The 19,614-nt window shown below is 40.6% G+C and overlaps 1 protein-coding gene across 2 annotated transcripts in view; it reads left to right on the plus strand.

Annotated features, from left to right (window-relative positions):
• Positions 1-10,854: 10,854 nt before the first annotated feature.
• The window catches only part of sh2d3ca (SH2 domain containing 3Ca), a 49,862-nt gene continuing 41,102 nt past the window's right edge, over positions 10,855-19,614 (plus strand). Inside the window, exons 1-3 of one of the 2 annotated variants that reach the window (XM_044012135.1) lie at positions 10,855-11,108; positions 12,227-12,974; positions 16,529-16,568. In XM_044012135.1, coding sequence (XP_043868070.1) covers positions 11,090-11,108; positions 12,227-12,974; positions 16,529-16,568 — 807 coding nt within the window. In that variant the 5' untranslated portion in view covers positions 10,855-11,089. Of the gene's footprint in view, positions 11,109-11,216; positions 11,273-12,226; positions 12,975-16,528; positions 16,569-19,614 lie in introns of those variants that run through there. The other variant, XM_044012134.1, reaches the window with a different exon arrangement.

A 19,614-nucleotide genomic window follows, 5' to 3' on the forward strand; every position in this document is an offset into this window, starting at 1 on the left:
AAACTTTTTCACAGAGACATCTCTACTTCTTATTGAAGTACAGACGACTCAGTAATAAAGGAGTGTGAGTTTGTGTCGCATGATAACCTACAAGACACATTTGACCACACAGAAGCTAAACATTAGAGATGTTCTATGCATGACAAAGTACAAACACAGTTATTTGACAATGCAGCAGGTCAAGGATTTAAAAAAAAACAAAGTAATCCGAGGTTGAGGCGATTCAGTCACGTGCAGAGGAGGGATAGTGATTATATTGAACTAAGGATGTTGAAGATGGACCATGAAGGTTCATGGATGTTTGTGGAGGACAGTTGGTGCATCATACAGGGACATATAGACATATTTTAATAGTGGAGGGTTTTCTAGTTTAAAGAATGCACTTATAATTCACTGAATTTGGTAAATGGAAGATTTTTTATTTCTTTCTTTTTTGCAACACATCCAAGGCCCACCAGGAAGCAGCAGCCCATACTTTGAGAAACACTGTTATAGGCTAACGTTGATGTTAGAAAGTGCAGGTTTATCCTCCAGGTATCCAGGAAGTAGATGTGACAGGACCGCCCACTGTACCGCCTACTCTATAAATAGAGGCCTGAACCAGCACTTCCTCCCTTTGTCTCCAAACATTTGCACCACATTGCCTGATGTTTGCCATGCTGCTTTGTAAGTAGCAATGTCTTTCTCTTCATCTGGGTTTTGGATTAATATAATAAAAAAAAGAATGTTCAGCTAACTATAACTTCTTATTTAAGTATTTCACACGACTTTACACTGAATTCACTGTTTGATTTAACAATATTTGTAATAATATTTTCTCCTCTCGAACCAACGTCATTCATCAACTGATTTGCTGAAGCCCATCGTTCAGGAAAATAAACTGAATGTTTAAGTATAACCTTGTTTCCGGGTGGTTTTTGGCTCCGGTCAGTAACTAAAGCTGCCACAATTTGAACCTGTTTGTCTGTTTACTCCAACTGCATCTTTTAAATGTGAATTCCTGTTTTCAGGCCTCAAAATGGGCAATTTCACCTGCACCATGTTGAGTTTTTGTTACTGTAAATTCACTGACGTTATATCTGAAACTAATGCTCCTAATAGATGATACCAGCTGTCCCCCACACCACACTAAATGGGAACATAATGTACAACCTTTAACCCCCTGGTGGTTATTCAGTGTATTTCTACGTCCAGGTTGTCCTCAATCGGCAATCTGGAGGATTCTGTCCACTTTGAATGTGTTCTATGGTTTACTCCTGCCTGTTTACTGTGTGTGTTTGTCTTTCACAGGTGAGGCACACAACGCCACAGAACTCTGAACCTTCATTTTCCTTTCCTAAAAAGCCCTGTACTTAACATTTTATGCAAATGTGCACATTTTCCGTACAGACTTAACGTGACAGAGCAAGCAGGCAGCTGGGACATCATTAGAGCGAGCGCTGCACAACCAGTGTTGCAGATGCTCACTGTTGTCAGGATGTATCTGACATGAGAGCCAAATTGGGAAAAGGCTCAAGAGAACGAACGAAAAGCAAAAAAGAAAGAGGGAGAAAAATCTTATCTCTAACAAATCAGGATGAGGGGGTTAAGACAAGGGCACCAGCATGTGCAGGGGTTATGTATTTATAACTCTGTCTCTCACTTGCAGTCGTGTCTCTGTTTACCACCCCTTCTGTTTTTCACTTTGAGTATTTTGTGACCTAACGTCATGTCAGACGAGAGACCTCTGGTGTCTCAAAGTGTCACAGAATTTTCAGAATTGTGACTTATGAAATGAACAGACGTCAAAGACAAACATAAACCTACCCGTCTTCCTTTGTCTGAGACATATGAGACTTTGTGTGAAGGTGAAGGTTGAGGCAAGCAAAAAATGACGGGGTGTCGTGTTTCTTATCTGATCTTGTTCTCTTTTTTTTTGTCTCCTGTCAACAATTAAGATGTATCATACTGTTTGTTTTAAACCTGTTTCAGTAAAAGGAAATTTCTGTATATTAAACTGATTTACTCATCGAGCTCAAACACTGCCACGGCTACAGTGTTTTCCAGCTTTTGTGAGGACAGTTTTAAGAGCGTTAAGATTTAGCCTTGGTGTCCTCACCAGGGGTGCTGGACAAGAGTGTCTGCATGATCATACATGTCACACACTGTAGATACAGTATTGCTGACCCTTCACTTTACAGCAGGACTGAACAGTCACACAGTGCAAACGTCAGCAAGTCCTGTTCCCTGGCTGCACGTGCACGTGCACACACACACACACACACACACACATCGCTAAATGTTTAATTCATCACAGAGGCTCCATCTTATCTTACTATTATCATCATCCCCGGCACATTGGAGATCACGTGTCAAAAGAGCCGCTTCATTGTCCGCGTCCTGCTTCGTTCACCACAGTTCCCTCTTTCTGACGTTGTATCGCTCTTTTCAACAATTGTTGAAGCGTTTTCTTCACTGTGAATAAAGAAAGGGGGCAAAGGTCAGGCCACTGAGGAGATGCTGTTGTACTTTCACAGTCAAGATGAGCTTGAGTGGAGAGATTCAACCGATTCTCTCCTCTGAAGGCTTTTGACAGGAGGGTTTGAACAAACACCACGTATGTGTGTGGGGAGGGGGGGTGTCAACAGCTAAACAGCTGTGTCAGGGTATTTCTCTTGTCCTCCTGTGTATTCCACGTCCTGAAGGTCACTGCAGACATGCTCGCTTTCAGAATATGAAATAAGTCTCATATATATATATATATATATACATATAAAAAACTAATATATATATGTAGAAAACTAACTAAATCAGGGACTGAGGTCTCGTATGCTCTCTCTTGTTCACTTATCCCATCGAACACAAAGCATTTCATCTGCTTTTTTACTTTATTATGTTAAAGTGTACGGTTTATACAGAGACTATGAGAATCTAGCAACATAGAGTGTCTTATATCCTTTCTTTCAGCAATCTATATAAACACACCTGAGCAAAAAAGTACTCAAAATGTTTAAAATCGGATTTGAATTTGTGAAATTTGGAAATGCATCACAGTTCAAAGTTCACGTGGCTCGTTTTTATGAACAAAAATGAAAGAAAAAAAACAGCCTCATTTTGTGACTTCTGCACGATCATTGCTAAAATGCAGAGTAAAGTGAATCCTAACTTTGACTCAACAGTGCATAAAAAGAAGTGAGGCGTTGTGTATTATTCCCACGACAATTTACCATGGGTGCACCTGTGGCACAGGTCTGTGCTGCATGAGCACACACGGTTAACCCGCTTAGACTGAGTAAATGAAGTTACTCAAACTAAAATGATCTCAAAAGTGTACAGAAGACATTTGAAGTCTATATTGTTAACATTTAAAATAAAATAACAAGAACAACTGTTGAACCAACTGATGGCTTCATTATATTCATATATTTCTGTCCCATCAGAGCTAAACACTGCTCTAATTCAGAGAGAAGGTTTAATCACAGTAAGAGGACGACGGAACAGAGCAAATTGTCTTTTGAAAAGCCAATTACAAGACTGTTTGGTGCTTCAGTGAAAGAGGATTCATTTAGTTTTTGTATCAACACCACTCGAGCTGTCGGGGCATTCACACTTGAGTGCTCACAAAAAAAAAAACCCGCTCCTAATGAGGAGCTGCAAAGCTGCGCAAATCACCCACAAATCAAATAAGTATGCAAATATGGACGGGAGGACACTTGACAGACAAACACAAGGGTCTCGCGTGGTCTCAGACACTTGTGTGTGTTACCCTACAGGACACAGGTGAGCATGAGAGTGATGGAGCAACAATAGTGGGGAAAAAAAACCAAAGATTTAACTGTAAGATAAGGGCAAAATACAGAGAGAGAGTAATTGTGAGTGGGATTTTATATGAGGTCATTACAGCGGTACCATTAAATTACACTTCACTTGTAGCAAACGTGCGTGAATATGGATGAATTCTTCACTTTTGTCGTTGTATTGTGACGTTTTGGACGTCTTGTCTATTAGTCACCGCGCTCACTTCCCCCTCTAAACTCCTTCCTCTTATTAGATTTCACCCATAAATAATTGATGACTTTACACCTCCCCCCCTCCTCTCTCTCTCTCAATCTCTCTTGTTTAGCCCCAGTCAGCTGTGGCCACAAGGACACTCAAGGTCAACGCAAGTGATCGTAAATGTGCGTTCTGTGTGCATATGTGAGTGTGTGTAATAAAACAGCACGTGCATGCCCGTTTGATGATATTTGACTGAGATCTTCACGTATAAAAAAAAAAAAAACGGCGTCATGACATGAAGCGCATGCACAAAATAACAATACGTCGGCGTGGCTTTGTGTGGATGAAACATTTATGATGTGCTCTCAGAAACTGGGTCACACTGGAGGTTACAGAGCTACACAAACATTTGACTATGACTATGTGTTGAATTATTCTAAAGAAAATAAACGAAATGAAATAAATGAATGAATAAATCATAAAAAGGATTAGAAAATGAGACAAAAACAATTCCCGGCAGTGACGATGCACTCGTTCATGAATATCAATACACTGTCAACAAAACATATTTATCCCTCTCAGTCTGTTGAGCTGTTGCTGTGATATGAGGCGAAACTACCCCGCACAGCTTACTGGTATTATATCAATGTAACATCACATGAACGCCCTCAGCAGATGGAAGATGCCCGGCGTCATTGTTGATGTTAAAACGTCTTTTAATTTTCTAGAGAATATCATTTACATTTATATTTTTCCGTTACGTTCTCATTAGAGAGCTGAACATAATTTATATGGAGATGAGTCTCGTTCCCAACAAGCTGTGTTATATTAGCACACGGAATGTGTCGTCAGAGTTTGAGGAAACATGTTAAATTGAAATACATGCTTCACTGATAATAGTGGTGCAGTTTATAGACTATTCTTTTTACCACTTTGTTCTCCACATGAGGGTCGCTGGGTCACAGGGTCAACATTCACTGTCACACTCATGTGTACAGTCAAGTTAGAGAGTTCAATTTGCTTAAACGGTTTATAGACAATGTTTTTTTTTTAATGTACAGCCTGCAAATTCTCTTTCTGCAAATTCAGTTTCTGCCGAAAAGTGACTGCACCCTATAACTCTGGATTGGTAGGGGTTACATTCTCTGTCTTTTCAGCATGAACAGTAGAGGAAACCAGGTGCATGTACAGTGAATTTGGTCAATATTACTCCTTGCAATGAAGACTTAAAGTCTTATAGGGCCTTATAGACTTATAGACCTTTAGACTTATAGGGCCTGCCAAATAGTGACTGCACCTTATAACTCTTTATTGCAAGGAGTGCTATTGACCAAATTCACTGTACATGCATCTGACAAACACAGAGAATGTTATGCAGAATGTAAAGTTACCGTTCTACACATACTGCATTATTGTATTCATAATTATACTCTTAAAAGTACAAGTTATCCAAAAAGTTACTTAAGTAAATGTAATGAAGTACATGTAACTCATTATTACCCACCTCTGATAGCACTTCAACAGCCTCATTATATGATCTAATATGACGTTTCTACATTGTTTTCTGCATTTATTTCCTAATCTTCATAAAATCATTGAAACTGAGGTATTGAAATATAACTTTATTTATAGATCAAAGCGGTGTAAAATCATATATATTACATCTACTATAGTAGACCTACACTCACTTCCTCTGAACTGATGCGCGTTCCAGTCTGGGGGCAGTCGTTTTTCGGCAAGCAGTCTCTTTTCGGCACAACACCGGGTTGAGTGGAGATATTAAGATTAAGCTGACACAGTGAATATGACAGCATGAAAAGGGAAAACCAAATGTTTCCACAAAGGGACTTCTTGCACATTTTTTTCGCTCAACAGTTAGAACGCAAAGGCAATTCAATTTGCATAATTTTGGCTATGCGTGGGACCTGCGGGGTTGCTCTTAGTGCAGTAAGTTATAAATATTTCCTTGTAGAGCCGTAAGTGCCATCAACTACCAGAGGCAGTGAAGTGATGGAATATTTAAAAGGGATTAGTGCTTCACTGGGATCTTTTTCTACAAAGAGATGCGTATTAGAAAGTCCTGTTGTTCGGGCCCCAAATGATAAGATGTGGCATGGGGATGAAATGATGCCATCGTTGTCATCGGTGGCCTTAATGCTACCTGCATGCTGCTTTGAAGGAAGACTCTATATACGCCGTGTCCCCTTTTGTCTTTATCTTCCTTTCCCCTCCTCCCGCATATATAAAGAGACAGAACTTTATATGCATGTGTGCACAAGCCGGTGTTCCTCTGAGAACTGGATGATCTTGTGATTGTGATGTGATCAAACGCGATTCTGGCGTCAGGAGTCGGGTATTTATAATGTAAGAGGTGCAGCGATAGAACCCGAGCTTCACAGCAGAACAACATGAGTGGCTGCAGTATAGATTCAGTATTATCACATCTCTCCCGGGACGACAGTGCCCTCCTTACTCTCTCTGCCCCAGTTTCTAGAAACATTGATTAGACTTCTTGAAACAGTGGGTATTTTTACATTTAACTTGCCGTCACCTCTAGAATAACTGTCAGGTGATTTTATCATTATGTTACATGTTTGTGAAAACAATGAATGTTTCTTTCCCCCCGTCATGATTTGCAGAACAACATGCTGATATTTTTAGGCATGACCCAGTTACAGAAAAACATGTGAGTGATATTAAGTTATAGTCAAGTCCACTTTATTTCTAGAGCACATTAAAAAAACAACAAACAAGTTTGACCAAAGGGCTTTACAGATTTAACGGCACAGCAACATAAGAGGTGTAAAACAGTAAAATAGTGACATAATAAAACATTTTAAATGCAAAAACTACATATAGACTATTTTTTATCCTGAAGTGAAAGACAAGGAGAAGAGGTGGCTCTTTAAAAGCCATTTAAAATCGTTATATGGAGGGGGCAGATTTAATTTCCATGGGTAATTTGTTCCAAAGTTTAGGGGCAGCTACAGAAAAGGGCAGACCTCAGAGCTCGGGATGGAGTGTGAAGAAGAAGATCTGTGAGGTAAAATGGTGCCAAAAGATGCCCTAATATTACGACTTAATTCTCCTAATATTACGACTTAATTCTCCTAAAATTACGACTTTATTCTCACAATATCATGACTTTTCTCGTAATATTACGACTTAATTCTCCTAAAATTACGACTTTATTCTTGCAATATCACGACTTTATTCTGGCAATATTACAACTTTAATCTCACAATATTACAACTTTATTCTCGTAATATTACGATTTTATTCTCCTAATAAAGCTGCCAGAAATCAAAGCTGGCCCGTTTCCTTATAACCTGTTTTTTTCTTCATGTTTTGTTTTGTTTTGTTTATTTACAACAACGAAAAATCAGTGCCAACTCGCTCAGTGAACACGTGAGCATCACAGAGACGACGTCAGTGTTTGACCATGCCACAGAAATACATTTAAACTGTAAATGTGGCTGATGATTAAATAACAGTTTCCAGTGCTATTGGATGTTTCAGTGATCATTTTGATCCCTTTAATTGTACTAATTGTGTATTACCATGTAACCCTACATCCACTATCTTTGTATGTTAAGGTTTCTAAGGTCTTTGGTTCCAGGGATTATAGATTATGTCATTAGTTCCACTAACATTTCTTAATATAATAGTGTTTTGTTGACATATTTATCTTCCTGATCCTCAGAGAGTCGGCTGCTCTCCAACAGAAGATTCAACAGTCTTTGTCTTTGTCTTTGTCGCCCCCCATAGTTTAAAAGACACAACAACAAGTTATGTTTGACTATATCATTCTTTTATGTTTGTTATTTGTAACCTTTAGGCTCTAACTCTGAATGCTTTTGTACTGCAGTTCTGTTTGTGTTGGTGTATTTCTGGTTTTTGGTGCAGAATCCGACATTTGTTATTGTTCCAACAATAGATGTTGTGTGTTATTATGATACATAGAAAATGTTGCAACGACAAATAAAGAGTGTCTGCATCTCTCGTAGCAAAAGCTAGTTCTTGGTATGAAAATCTGACATGTTAGATCTTGATGCCTCCATTTGTGGAGGACATACAACACCATATAATACTTGACTTTATTATATTTTAATAACAAAGATAATAATTCACTCTAGCTGACAACATGCTAAGCTTAATGGCTCAGTCATTTCATCACAAATGTCAGATTTTCTTGCTTTGCTGGAAAACTTCTCATCAACAGCAAATGTATGTGTCCATGTGAGCCAGGATAAACGCGTGTGCGTGTTCACGAGCTGCTGCTGCTGCTGCTTTAATTTCACCTCGATGACATACGAGGCTTCAAATAATTCAGCTCTCTGCCTCCCTTCTGTTGTGACAACAGAGGCTGCATCAAGACAAAAATGCCAAATACCTGATGACAACTCATCCTGAGATACTGTCAATTTGACCTTTTTCTCCTTTTATTGGACAGTATACAATAATCAGTGAAGGATACTTGTGTAGAGACAAGGTTGCCACATGTCCACGCAGCTGAAAACAGAGAGCTTAAAATAAAGATTAGGTGTCGGGGAGAGTCAGGGAGAAGAAGAAAGAAACTATAAAAGTTGCCTCGTGCAAGCCTCTGTTTTTATTTTTTATATTATTTTTTTTATTATTATTTGATATTGTATATTAAACAACAACTGTATATGAGAATCTAAAAATAGCATAATTGTATGCATCATTAATAAGTAATAAACTAATATAGTGTATAAATTATGATCCAAAAAGCAGCCAACTGCTGTAATTGCTGTTAAAATAGATAGATAGATATAATAATATATAAATAGATAAATAGACCACAGGTTTGCAGTTGTCATCATTAATCATCCGACGATACAAAGATTGTGTAATTGTATATCATACACACTGCACATACTGTATGTTCAACAGATACAACATTAATGTGATTTTGTTTTCCACAATTAAATGTATAATTCATGATTCAAGGAGAAGCAGCTCAGGGTAAACGTTTTAAGTGCCACATTAAATGCTGTGGTGATGTTTTTTTGCAAATTCAACTGAAGGTAATGTTTTCTTTTTCTTTTCTTTTCTTTTCTATATTTAAAAATGACATGAAAATGAACAAATGCTGGATGATGCACAGTAAATCAGGAGTTTCTTTTTACTTCTCTTAGGTTTCAGTCGTGTGTGTGTGTGTGTGTGTGTGTGTGTGTGTGTGTGTGTGTGTGTGCATGGCTGCATGGCCTTGGGTCATTGTGACCAATATTTGTCATCATAGGAGGAGAGGGTAAGCTGAATTATTGAAGGCTTGTCTTTCATCATGGTGAAATGAATGCAGTGGTTTCTCACACACACACACTCAGGTTAGCACAGCTATTCTTCTCAGGACACTGCAGTGACTCATTTGGACAGCAGTGCTAACCCTAACCTTAGACACAACCAGTTAATGCCTCACCTGACCACAATTCACAGTTTCAACCACATTCCCAAGTTCTGCTTCATTAAGACCAGGTTTTTGGTCACAATGAGGACTACTGGTCCTCACAAGGCCAGTGTTTACAGCCAGAGACTGGTAACAAATACACACCCCGAGGTAACGCGGCATGGACTCATCGTGGATTATACATTTCGTGTCCGAGCGTGAATTCAGTCACCATGGCTGCACTTAAATGGAGTCTTGATGAGACTGTACCGCGTCACACAACCACATTTCTTAAGCTCGAAGAACGATTACATGGCATATGCGTGATGAGATCAAATGAATCAGTACAGTTCATGGCCTTCCTAATGAGCCCTTATGAGCATCTTAATAACTCCTCATTGAAGATGTTCAAGGCAATTCCATCAGCATCTCTAGAAGTCAAGTGGAGAAGACGCTGAGGCGTTAACTTGGAGATCACAGGGGTGTTAACCTGTTACAAGATCATGAAAATTGTTGTGGCTGAGAATATAAAAGGCCTTTTGTCCCTGGATTTAGAAGCTTTTTTCAGTTATGTTGAGTAAAACCAGAATCAATGCTGATGAGAGAACTGAGCAGTGAAGTGAGGAGGTCTGAGATGTTGTCTACAGGTGATCGTTGTGTGGAAAACCGAATCCTTCTTGTTCTATGAAGATGCCAATTATCTGGGTGTTGAATTTACATGGCTTCAACACTTTGCCCCATGGCTTCACAGTTTCAAAACCACTTGTACTGGTGTGGTGTGCGTTGACAGGAAGACGACAAACGAGAAACCGCACACGCCCAGAAGTCAACAGGAAGTGAAACCCCAGGCTGTTAAACACCACAAAAACAAACATCGCTCATTTGAGTTTTAACAGACTGCACACGACATCGAATCTGACAAACAATGCAGTTTTTGGAGTTACATATCCACACACACACACACACATGAAATCTCTCAAGGAAATGCTTTTTTCTCTGGAACTATATATTGTGCATTTGTGATGCAAGAGAAAACCGTGAATAAATAAAGAGGGAAAAGAACCTTGGTGATAATTCTGTGTTGTGTTTTATTATTGGCTGAATGACAGAGAATAAATCAAATACAATAACAAGACGATGTCTAAATGAACTAAAAACAATAGTTCATTCATACATACATTATCCCAGGCTATAAATGGTATATTTAACATTATATCAAGTTAAACTTGATGCTTTACAGCCTGACATTCACACACATAATCAAATGTAGTCTTCAGATTATGTTGTAGAAAATTACACAGTAAGCTGTAATGTTATTCTATCACTATTTTAGTCAAGTTTACACCCCGTTTTTCCCACTTCTCTTTTTAACACTTTAGTAAAGTCATATTTTGTTTTTCTATGTCACCCTGTCGAGCTGTTCACTTCCCCTTAGCATCAGCCCTCGCAGCTTCACACAGGAAGTGTCACGTTCTGAGATGCCACTGTCACTGCGACCCGTCTCCCACTGTTGCCTCTCTCGCTTGTGCAAACTGCATTCAGTGTGTCGCCCACAGAGAGGAGCTGTGGTCCATGCCAATGTTTCCTCTTAGTTATCCAACTTATCGCTCTTTCTTTCTCTCATTCTTTCTTTCTCTCGTCACTTTCACTGCATCCTTTCCATCCCTCGCTCCACCTGCAGCTGATCTTTGAGACCCAACAGGCAAGATGAGCATGAGGAAGCTGAGTGAGTACTGAGTGTGTGTGTGTGTGTGTGTGTGAGTGAGTGAGTGAGTGAGTGCTGGGAAGCAGCTTCACTGTGTTCATGTGTTTACAGTTCAGTCAGGGTGTATAAGAATGGAATCATGCAAAATGAAGGAGGCTTTCTGAGAGACTTGTTTCAAATCACTTGTATGTATCCTATTTCAGTCATATTTATGATTTAACTTGTAAATTGCAAAGCCATTTAATGACATTTTCTTTATATGTTTCCAAGAATAGAGTTGCAACTAACGTATCATCTGTCAATGATTTTCTCGATTAATCAATCAATCGTTTGGTCCATAAAATATCAGAAAACCCTAAAAAATGTTGATTGGTGTTCATCGAACCTGGAAATGATGATATTCTCAAATGTCTTGTTTTGTCCACAAACCAAAATCATAACTTTCAATAATTTCTTTGTTCTCCAGAGCAAAGAAATTAAGAACATACTCACATTAAAGAAGCTTAAAAAAATCAGAAATCTCGTTTTAATCATGAAAAAAGCTTTGAATCGATTATCAAAATAGCTGGTGATTAATTTAGTAATCGATTAAAAATCAATTAATTGGTTAATTGTTTCAGCTCTATTTATTTTTTTATTATCATTATTATTAGTAGTAGTAGTAGTAGTATCAGAATCAGAAAACTTTAATGTCTGTTGTTACAGAAAACCTTCTTTAGCGTGACTCGACACACAACATAACAACAATAATATCAACTAAAATTATGCAAAACATTAGTATATTGCATTCTTGGTGGGAAAATGAGCTAAAAGCACAACATTTAACATTTTTCAGAACTTGCAGCCTGCTGCAAACTGTTCATTTCATTATAGACACACTAAAGGTTCCACTCTGTTGATAATTGTATATCAGCAGTTTTTCAGCAGGAAATGAGACCAAAGTCAAAAGAAAATATGCAAAACAATGAGCTCAAAGACACTGAAACGCTGGTTGGATGTGGACGTGAGAAACTTTACTCTTCTCCTTTTCTCTCAGTCACTGTCTCGTGGGAAGGCAGCATACGAATAATTACCATAATGCAAACTCTAAATACTCAATTCACTCCTTCCCTCCCCTCTTCATTTCAATCTCTCTCCAGGTTTCAAGTGGTTCGGCAGCCTCGCCAACCTCTCCTTCCGCCGCTCCAGTGACAAATCTGACTCAAAGTCTACTCAGCCGAAGTCTGGCGGTGACCTTGGAGAGGCCAGTGACTGTGATGCCGTCGCCGTGGAGACGACAGTGGACGACATGGGAGCCATGCGTCCTCGTACGGCCAGCTATGTCCGCTCCAGTGAGAACTACACACACATGGGCACCCTGCCGAGGCTCCTGTGGAAGAAGAAGGACAAAGGCAATAAAGGTAAGGCCGCAGAAGGTGGAGGCCCCAGCAGCAGCAGCAGCAGCAGCAGCAAGAAGAGCAAAGACAAGAGCATCAGGAGATGTCAGAGCCAGCGACCTGCAGGACACAAAGATCCTCTGAGAAGCAACGCCATCTCCTCCAACCTCTCTCGGCACAAAGCTGCAGGTAACTCTGACCCCGATCTCAGTCGAAAACCTTTCACTGACCTCAAGTTGCAGCCTGAACCTACAGAGGAAACCAGTCCCAGCTTCTCTGGACCCACAGTCGTCTGTGAGGATGTGTCGCCATCTTGTGGCCAAAGCACGACACTCCAAGAAACCACACAGGGACATGCAGACTTAAAGAATCCATCACTTCCACTCAGCCAGAGGAAGGAGAGGACCAGGACTCACGAGCATGATGAGCTGGAGTTTGAAACAACCTCGGACAAAACGGAAGCGACCGAAGGAGCAGAAGAGGGAGAACAAAAGTCCAACAGCACTCACAGGTGATTTAGCTTTCTTCTTTTCCAGTAGTCAGACTTCTTATAAAGACACCACTGGTTGTGGAAGTTTATGGACAGATTAGAATACTGTAACAAGCAGAGGACTCTCTAAGTGTGTCAGTGTGTCATATGTAGTATATTCAGTTCCTGACAATAAATCCTCTTGAATATGACACACTGGACCTTTAAGTGGCATGTGAAGGTCTATTTGATCCATTTTATGTTATTATTATTATTATTATTATTACTTTTATTATTTTGGGCCACACGGTGGTGTAGTGGTTAGCACTCTCGTCTTGCAGCGAGAAGACCCGGGTTCGAGTCCCGGTTGGAACAAGGGCCTTTCTGCATGGAGTTTGCATGTTCTCCCCGTGTGTGCGTGGGTTCTCTCCGGGTTCTCCGGCTTCCTCCCACAGTCCAAAAACATGCAATGTGGGGATTAGGTAAATTGGACACTCTAAATTGACCATAGGAGTGAGTGTGAGAGTGAATGGTTGTTTGTCTCTATCTGTGTGTGGCCCTGCGATGGACTGGCGAACTGTCCAGGGTGTACCCCGCCTATCGCCCGATGAAGCTGAGATTGGCACAGCACCCCCCGCGACCCTCTGGTGGAGGATAAAGCGGTTAGATGATGACTGACTGACTTTTATTATTTTACTGTCCAAAAAAACACAGAGAATTGGTGATTGGGCAAAATTGGACACTCACACTTGCCTTTGGTCCTGTGTCAGCGGGGATTTGCACCAGCGCCCCCTTGTGACCCTCATGTGGAGAATAAAGTGGTACACACCACACATTATTTTACTCCAGCATGAAAAGAAAACCTCACATTGCTCTTAGACTGTTAGAACTGGGGCCTGTAGCTCATTTTGCCCCAGGCCTACCCAACACTTCATTCCGGCCATGGTCTTTGCCTGCAGCTAGGGGGCGCAGTTGTGCTGTTTTCACTCTCTGAAGTAGATAATGGACCGTGAACAAGCACTTCACAGTTCAAAGTTGACGTAGTCTCGTGTTGGACTTGTCTCCGTCGGCTGGTTTGAGGTGAGGAAAGATTAATTGCACGAGAGTTGATTTCTTTCTTTTATTGATTAACAAAAAGAAAAGAAAAGTTGTCGTTATGTTGCTTTTCCCCCGATTTTGTATCCATTTATCCACAGAGAGAAGCTTCTGTTGACTGTTGTGTGTGTGTGTGTTATTGTCTCCAACAAAGTATCCACACAGTGTGAAGTGTCTTAGGGAGTTTAATGGGGACATAAACCCCTGAAAGGACACCTCCCCCCTCCTCCTCCTCTTCCACCTCCTCCTCCTCCTGCGCTGTTTTCCCATGACATGCCAAAGGCTCCAGTATTCCACGCATGAACTCAGAGTGCGTGTATCGTGTTACAGAGAGATTTGTAAATGATGGTGCGTGCTGACATGCGTGGAGTGGACTCGCGTGTGTGTGTGTGTGTGTGTGTGTGTGAGTGAGCATCGGCCCACTATAGGTCACCGCAGGGAGCGTGGGAAATCCAGCTGTATACAGTAGGAGGGAAGTGTGTGTGGACACACTGTGGACACACATTGTGTCTTCAGTTGAGTTGAGTTCGTCTCAGCTCTTGTTTTGTGGACCAGTCTCCTCAGGTGCTCCAGTCTCAGTGCTGCTGGTGTTTGTGGACAATGGTGAGTTTTCAAATATTGAGGCGTTTCTTTTGTGAATCAAGCAGAAGGAGAAGAGCACGTGTCCACAGGTCATTTCATCTCTGAGAGTTGATGACAGAAACTGTCAGCAGCCGTTGTTGATGATTGATTGATTGATTCAAATTTTAACGTTTTCATCTATTATTGAATGTGAAGGACTAAATCAACCATGATGAACTGACAGCTAATTTGACAATAATTAGTTAATTTTTCACATCTTATATCTGACATAAAGCTAAGCAGTACAGATAAAGCGTCTCCTTTATTCCTGTCAGGTCATTTATTTTAATATTTAGTATTGATATTGGCTTTAAAATGTATTATCATTATCAGTTAAACACTCCAATATGTGCTGATATGATTCATTACTGCATTAATAGGCTAAATAAGCTGTCACCTTGATTTCTATGCTGGTGCCCGCTACAACTATTATTGTTGTAATGTTTATTTATTTATTTTGCTTGGTAAAGAACATTGCATTATGTTAATTCTACCACAGAAGAGACTAAATGACCTCTACTGTTGGACACAGGGAAGAACATTCCCATAGTTATCGATATTTGAGCTATGAACCCAACTTTCCCTTCTTTAACTTTTCCCTACGTAAGATTAGCATTGGCGGTTTTACTGAAACAAATTGTCACTGATTCAATACAAGTGCACGCGGCTCACACAATTACGTGGAAAGCATGAGGTGTAAATGCAGAAAATGACTTTTGCTTTTCAGTGCACGTGTAAAGTGCACATATTCATTGTGTCAAACAGTGATCACACTCTAAAACGTGCCAGGACGTAAACACACGGCATGTCAAGTTAAACATTTCCATTTTCTGTCATATTTAAGCCTCTGACCACTAAATGGCAGCAAGTTTTCAGGTTTTTTGACTCTCTCCTGCTCCTTCCAGTCCCTTCATTAGTCAAAGAAAACAGTTTATTGTCTGTACAAAGACTCATTTTGGGGAATAATTGTATGTAGTGCCTTCTTATCCCAGTGTATTGCGCTGTATATCTTAACGTCACTCCTCTATCATCAGGATATGTATTCACCAGATCTTTCAGATCCTTCTGCATGTGAGGTGTTTGCTTTCAAGGCCTCATGCACGATTGGCCTGTTATTATATTTTCTGCTGAGTCACGTTCTTTTTTCATGAATACTGATGCTATCATCACTTTGAATTATACTTTACATTCATACCGAGCTGAGCCAGCACCAGGAGCATTCTGGGAGGGTAATGCGGAGCTGCTCCGCTCTGCCGTGGGACCTATTAACATTCCCGAGCCCAGTGCCGTGATGGGACCCTTTGATCTGGCCTCCATGTGGTCATGTGTAACTCAGCTTTGCTCTGGGCCTTGTGAGACCCACTTTGCCACTGGGAGCAGTGCTGATTGATCTTAAAACATGTCTGAGAGCGTAATTACCCCTTTAACTCACGCTCGGGCCATATCACAGAGGCATTAACCACAGTGCGGGCCCCCCCCCCACCCAACGCTGCAGCACACAACAGGGTTTTTGTTACATGATCTGACTCTATGAGTCTATGGTGAGTGTAAATGTGCAAATGATGGCGCCCGGGAGATTTGAGAGGCCACGCATGCAGCTCCGTATTCAGCAGCCTTAGCTGCGCAGTGGGGTTTTGTTATCTGTCCATTTTCCATCAACAGTTTACCCCACTGGAGAAGTGGGTCATGGGAATACAGGCATGTTTTTTCTGTGTTTGCTGTAACATGTGCTTCACCTGTTACAAGACCAGATCAAAGACAATAATGTGTGCGTACACTTTTTTACCCCCACAGAGAATTGCAGTCTTTTTTCCATGTTAATAGATTGCTGCTCTGCTTCGTCTTTTATATATTACTATTTTTTTTTTGTGTCTCTTCAGCCACATGGAGCCAACAGAGAGCCAGGCTGAATATGTTCAGGTAAGTCGGCCTTTTTCTTCATGTGTGTTATGGGGGGAATATGCTCTCATCCACTGTGTGTGTGTGTGTGTGTGTGTGTGTGTGTTGATATTGCATATTGAGTCATTTTCTCTGGAAATCTGGCGATCGGCAGGGTACACCCTGGACAGATCGTCAGTCCATCACAGGGACACATAGAGACAAACATCCTCACACCTACGGTCCAATTTAACCTAATCCTCATATTGCATGTTTTTGGACTGTGGGAGGAACCTTGAGAAAACTAGATCTGAAACAATGAATCGATTACTAAATGAATCGACAACTATTTTGATCATGGATTAATCGGTTTAAAGCTTTTTTCATGATTAAAACAAGATTTCCGATTGTTTACGCTTCTGAATTGTGAGTATTTTCTTCATTTCTTTGCTGTGGATAACAAATAAATCGTTAAAAGTGAATCATTTTGGTTTGTGGACAAAACAAGACATTTGAGAACATCGTCCTTTTCCATTTGATGTACACCGATCAACATTTTTTAAGGTTTTCTGACATTTTATGGACCAAACAATTCATCGAGAAATAATCGACAGATGAATCGATTATGGAAATAATCGTTTGTTGCAGCTCTAGAGAAAACCCATGCAAACTCTATGCAGAAAGGCCCCTTGTTCTGACCAGGGCTCGAACCCTGAAAAGGCAAGAGTGCTAACCACTACACCAACCGTGTGGCCAGCCTCCTAACATCCACATAAACCAGCAATGATTATTTTTATTCGTTCTAAACGTCCCACGTTTGTGAAATGTTCCACGATGAAGATCAAATCTGACAGTGTTATAATCGAATCCCTAAATTTGAACTGTCGGCAGCAAATTCTCATTGCTGCTGCTTCATGAACACTGATTAAAGTAAGAATAGAATTATTGGCAACGAATCACATTCCGACAAACTTCTCAGACCTTTTTTTTCCCGTCGTCGTTAAAATTTCGCACACACATGCACTCGTATTAAACACCTCATTTGAAATATGAGTTGTCATTTACAGCCCAAATGAGCAATACAGTTTGGATTTCCTCCCTTTCTCTCATGTTATTTAATTTGGGTTTTTTGGTAGTTTTTTTTAATGTGAGCGCTCAAATGTAATTACGGTGTATTATTGGTCCTTCATCTGACACATTTACACTCTTTTCAGAAGGCTCACTCTGCATTTCGCCTAATTCACTCTGCCATTTAGGTAATTGAATTCAGAAAAAGGAGCAGAGCTTATGTCAGGCCGCCTCTGCTGCTGCAGCCAGTAGGTGGCGGCACATACTCGAGCTTCCTGGAAGCTCAGAGAGGGAGCACGTGAAGCTCTTTCATGACCTTGGATGTGCATGTGTATGAAGATGATAAGGACCGCGCGGCGTGTGCACTACAAAGACAGACGTTCAAACGCTGGCTTTTAAAAGTTTGAGCGCAGACGACAAGAAAGTGAGGCTGAAAGACAAAGAAAGAGAGAAGGAAGTAGTGAAGAGAAGAGGAGATCTCTGGGGATCTGTTTTCTATTGATTATACATCACAGGAGTGCAGGTAAAAGCCATCTCCTCTGACCCTGAGCTGTGTTTCTTTTGTAAAACAAATGCACCCAACTTTCCCTGACAACCACAAATGTGCTACACTCAGGCCCCTCCCCTCCCCCCGTAAAGATTTTAACAATACCGTCTAAATACTACATTAATGTTCCACTCCAACTGATTTAACTCACGGATTGAAACAAAGAGTTTGGATCCAAATGGAAGATCCTATAATTACAAATATAAGCTGGGTTTTATTGATGGAAACAAAACTTTAATAGCATTTAGCCAGTGGGGTAATTTAGTGAGAAGACCCAGGGCATAAACAACTACGTTTTTTTTTTGGTTGTTGTTTTTTTGGGTAATTGCCTCCCAAAATGAAAGTGGCTCCCTGAATTTCCTGAAGGTTAATGCTGGGATTTCAAGTCTGTTATTAAAAAAATAAATAAAAGCAGTGTTCCAGCAGTGGCTTAAAAACAACAAAGAAGAGCTGTGGTTATCATTCATATAAAAAAAGGAAGTAGTTTATGACATGGGCACATAAAACGAGGCATGTCGCGCGCTCGTTATTGCTATAAGTGGGACTTTCTCTCGGTCATGTCACTCGACATTTTGAATGTTTGCTTTACAAATCCCCCTCATGTTTTGTCCCCAAATTGAATTATTTTCTCCTTCTCATCGCTCCATTCTCCATCACGCACACCTCCCGCCGCCCCACCCGCCCTTGAAAGGCTGCCAACCCCGTCGCCTGTCCCATTCCACTGCCCTGAAACATTTATGACAGCTGATGTTTAAATCAGGACTCAGTGTTCACTGTCATAACGGGGGACGGCTTCCCTCGGTTCATCACATGTCCAACGTGCACATGCCACATGCCACACAGAGGAGTATCGTACATTAAACTTTAAACAAAAACAGACAGATTTAGTCAAAACTAACATTCCGTTAGAAGCGATTCATGTCCGGCTTAATCATAAAATATCCATCGTCATTTATTTTTAATGAGGAGCCGTGGTTGGTCAAGCACCGTCCACTGTTTGTGTTTTTGTGGTAAAAAATAAACTTCATTCAGTCTAAATGTGAAGTTGGTTATATAAAACTATATGTGTGTACGTGGCCCTGTGCTTTGTCTCCCGTCTTATTTAGTGGTCTGGTGTTGGGATTTGATGGGAGGGGCAGCAAGAGGGAGGAGGCGGCTCATATCCACTTTATTGCTGTGTGTGTGTGTGTGTGTGTGTGTGTGTGTGTGTGTGTGTGTGTGTGTGTGTGTGTGTGTGTGTGTGTGTGTGTGTGTGTGTGTGTGTGTGTGTGTGTGTGTGTGTGTGTGTGTGTGTGTGTGTGTGTGTGTGTGTGAAGGGCCTCAGCTGTGCATCAGCATTACTGCATGTTTGATTATGTAAATGCTTTGGATTTTCCAAAATCTGTATATCTGTGTTCCCCCTGATTATATTAAGGCAGTTCCCCCTGTGGCTACACACACGTGTGCTTCTATTACAGTAGACTGAATTAGTGT

The sequence above is a fragment of the Solea senegalensis genome, linkage group LG21 (genome assembly GCF_019176455.1).
Source record: "Solea senegalensis isolate Sse05_10M linkage group LG21, IFAPA_SoseM_1, whole genome shotgun sequence".
NCBI lineage: Eukaryota > Metazoa > Chordata > Actinopteri > Pleuronectiformes > Soleidae > Solea > Solea senegalensis.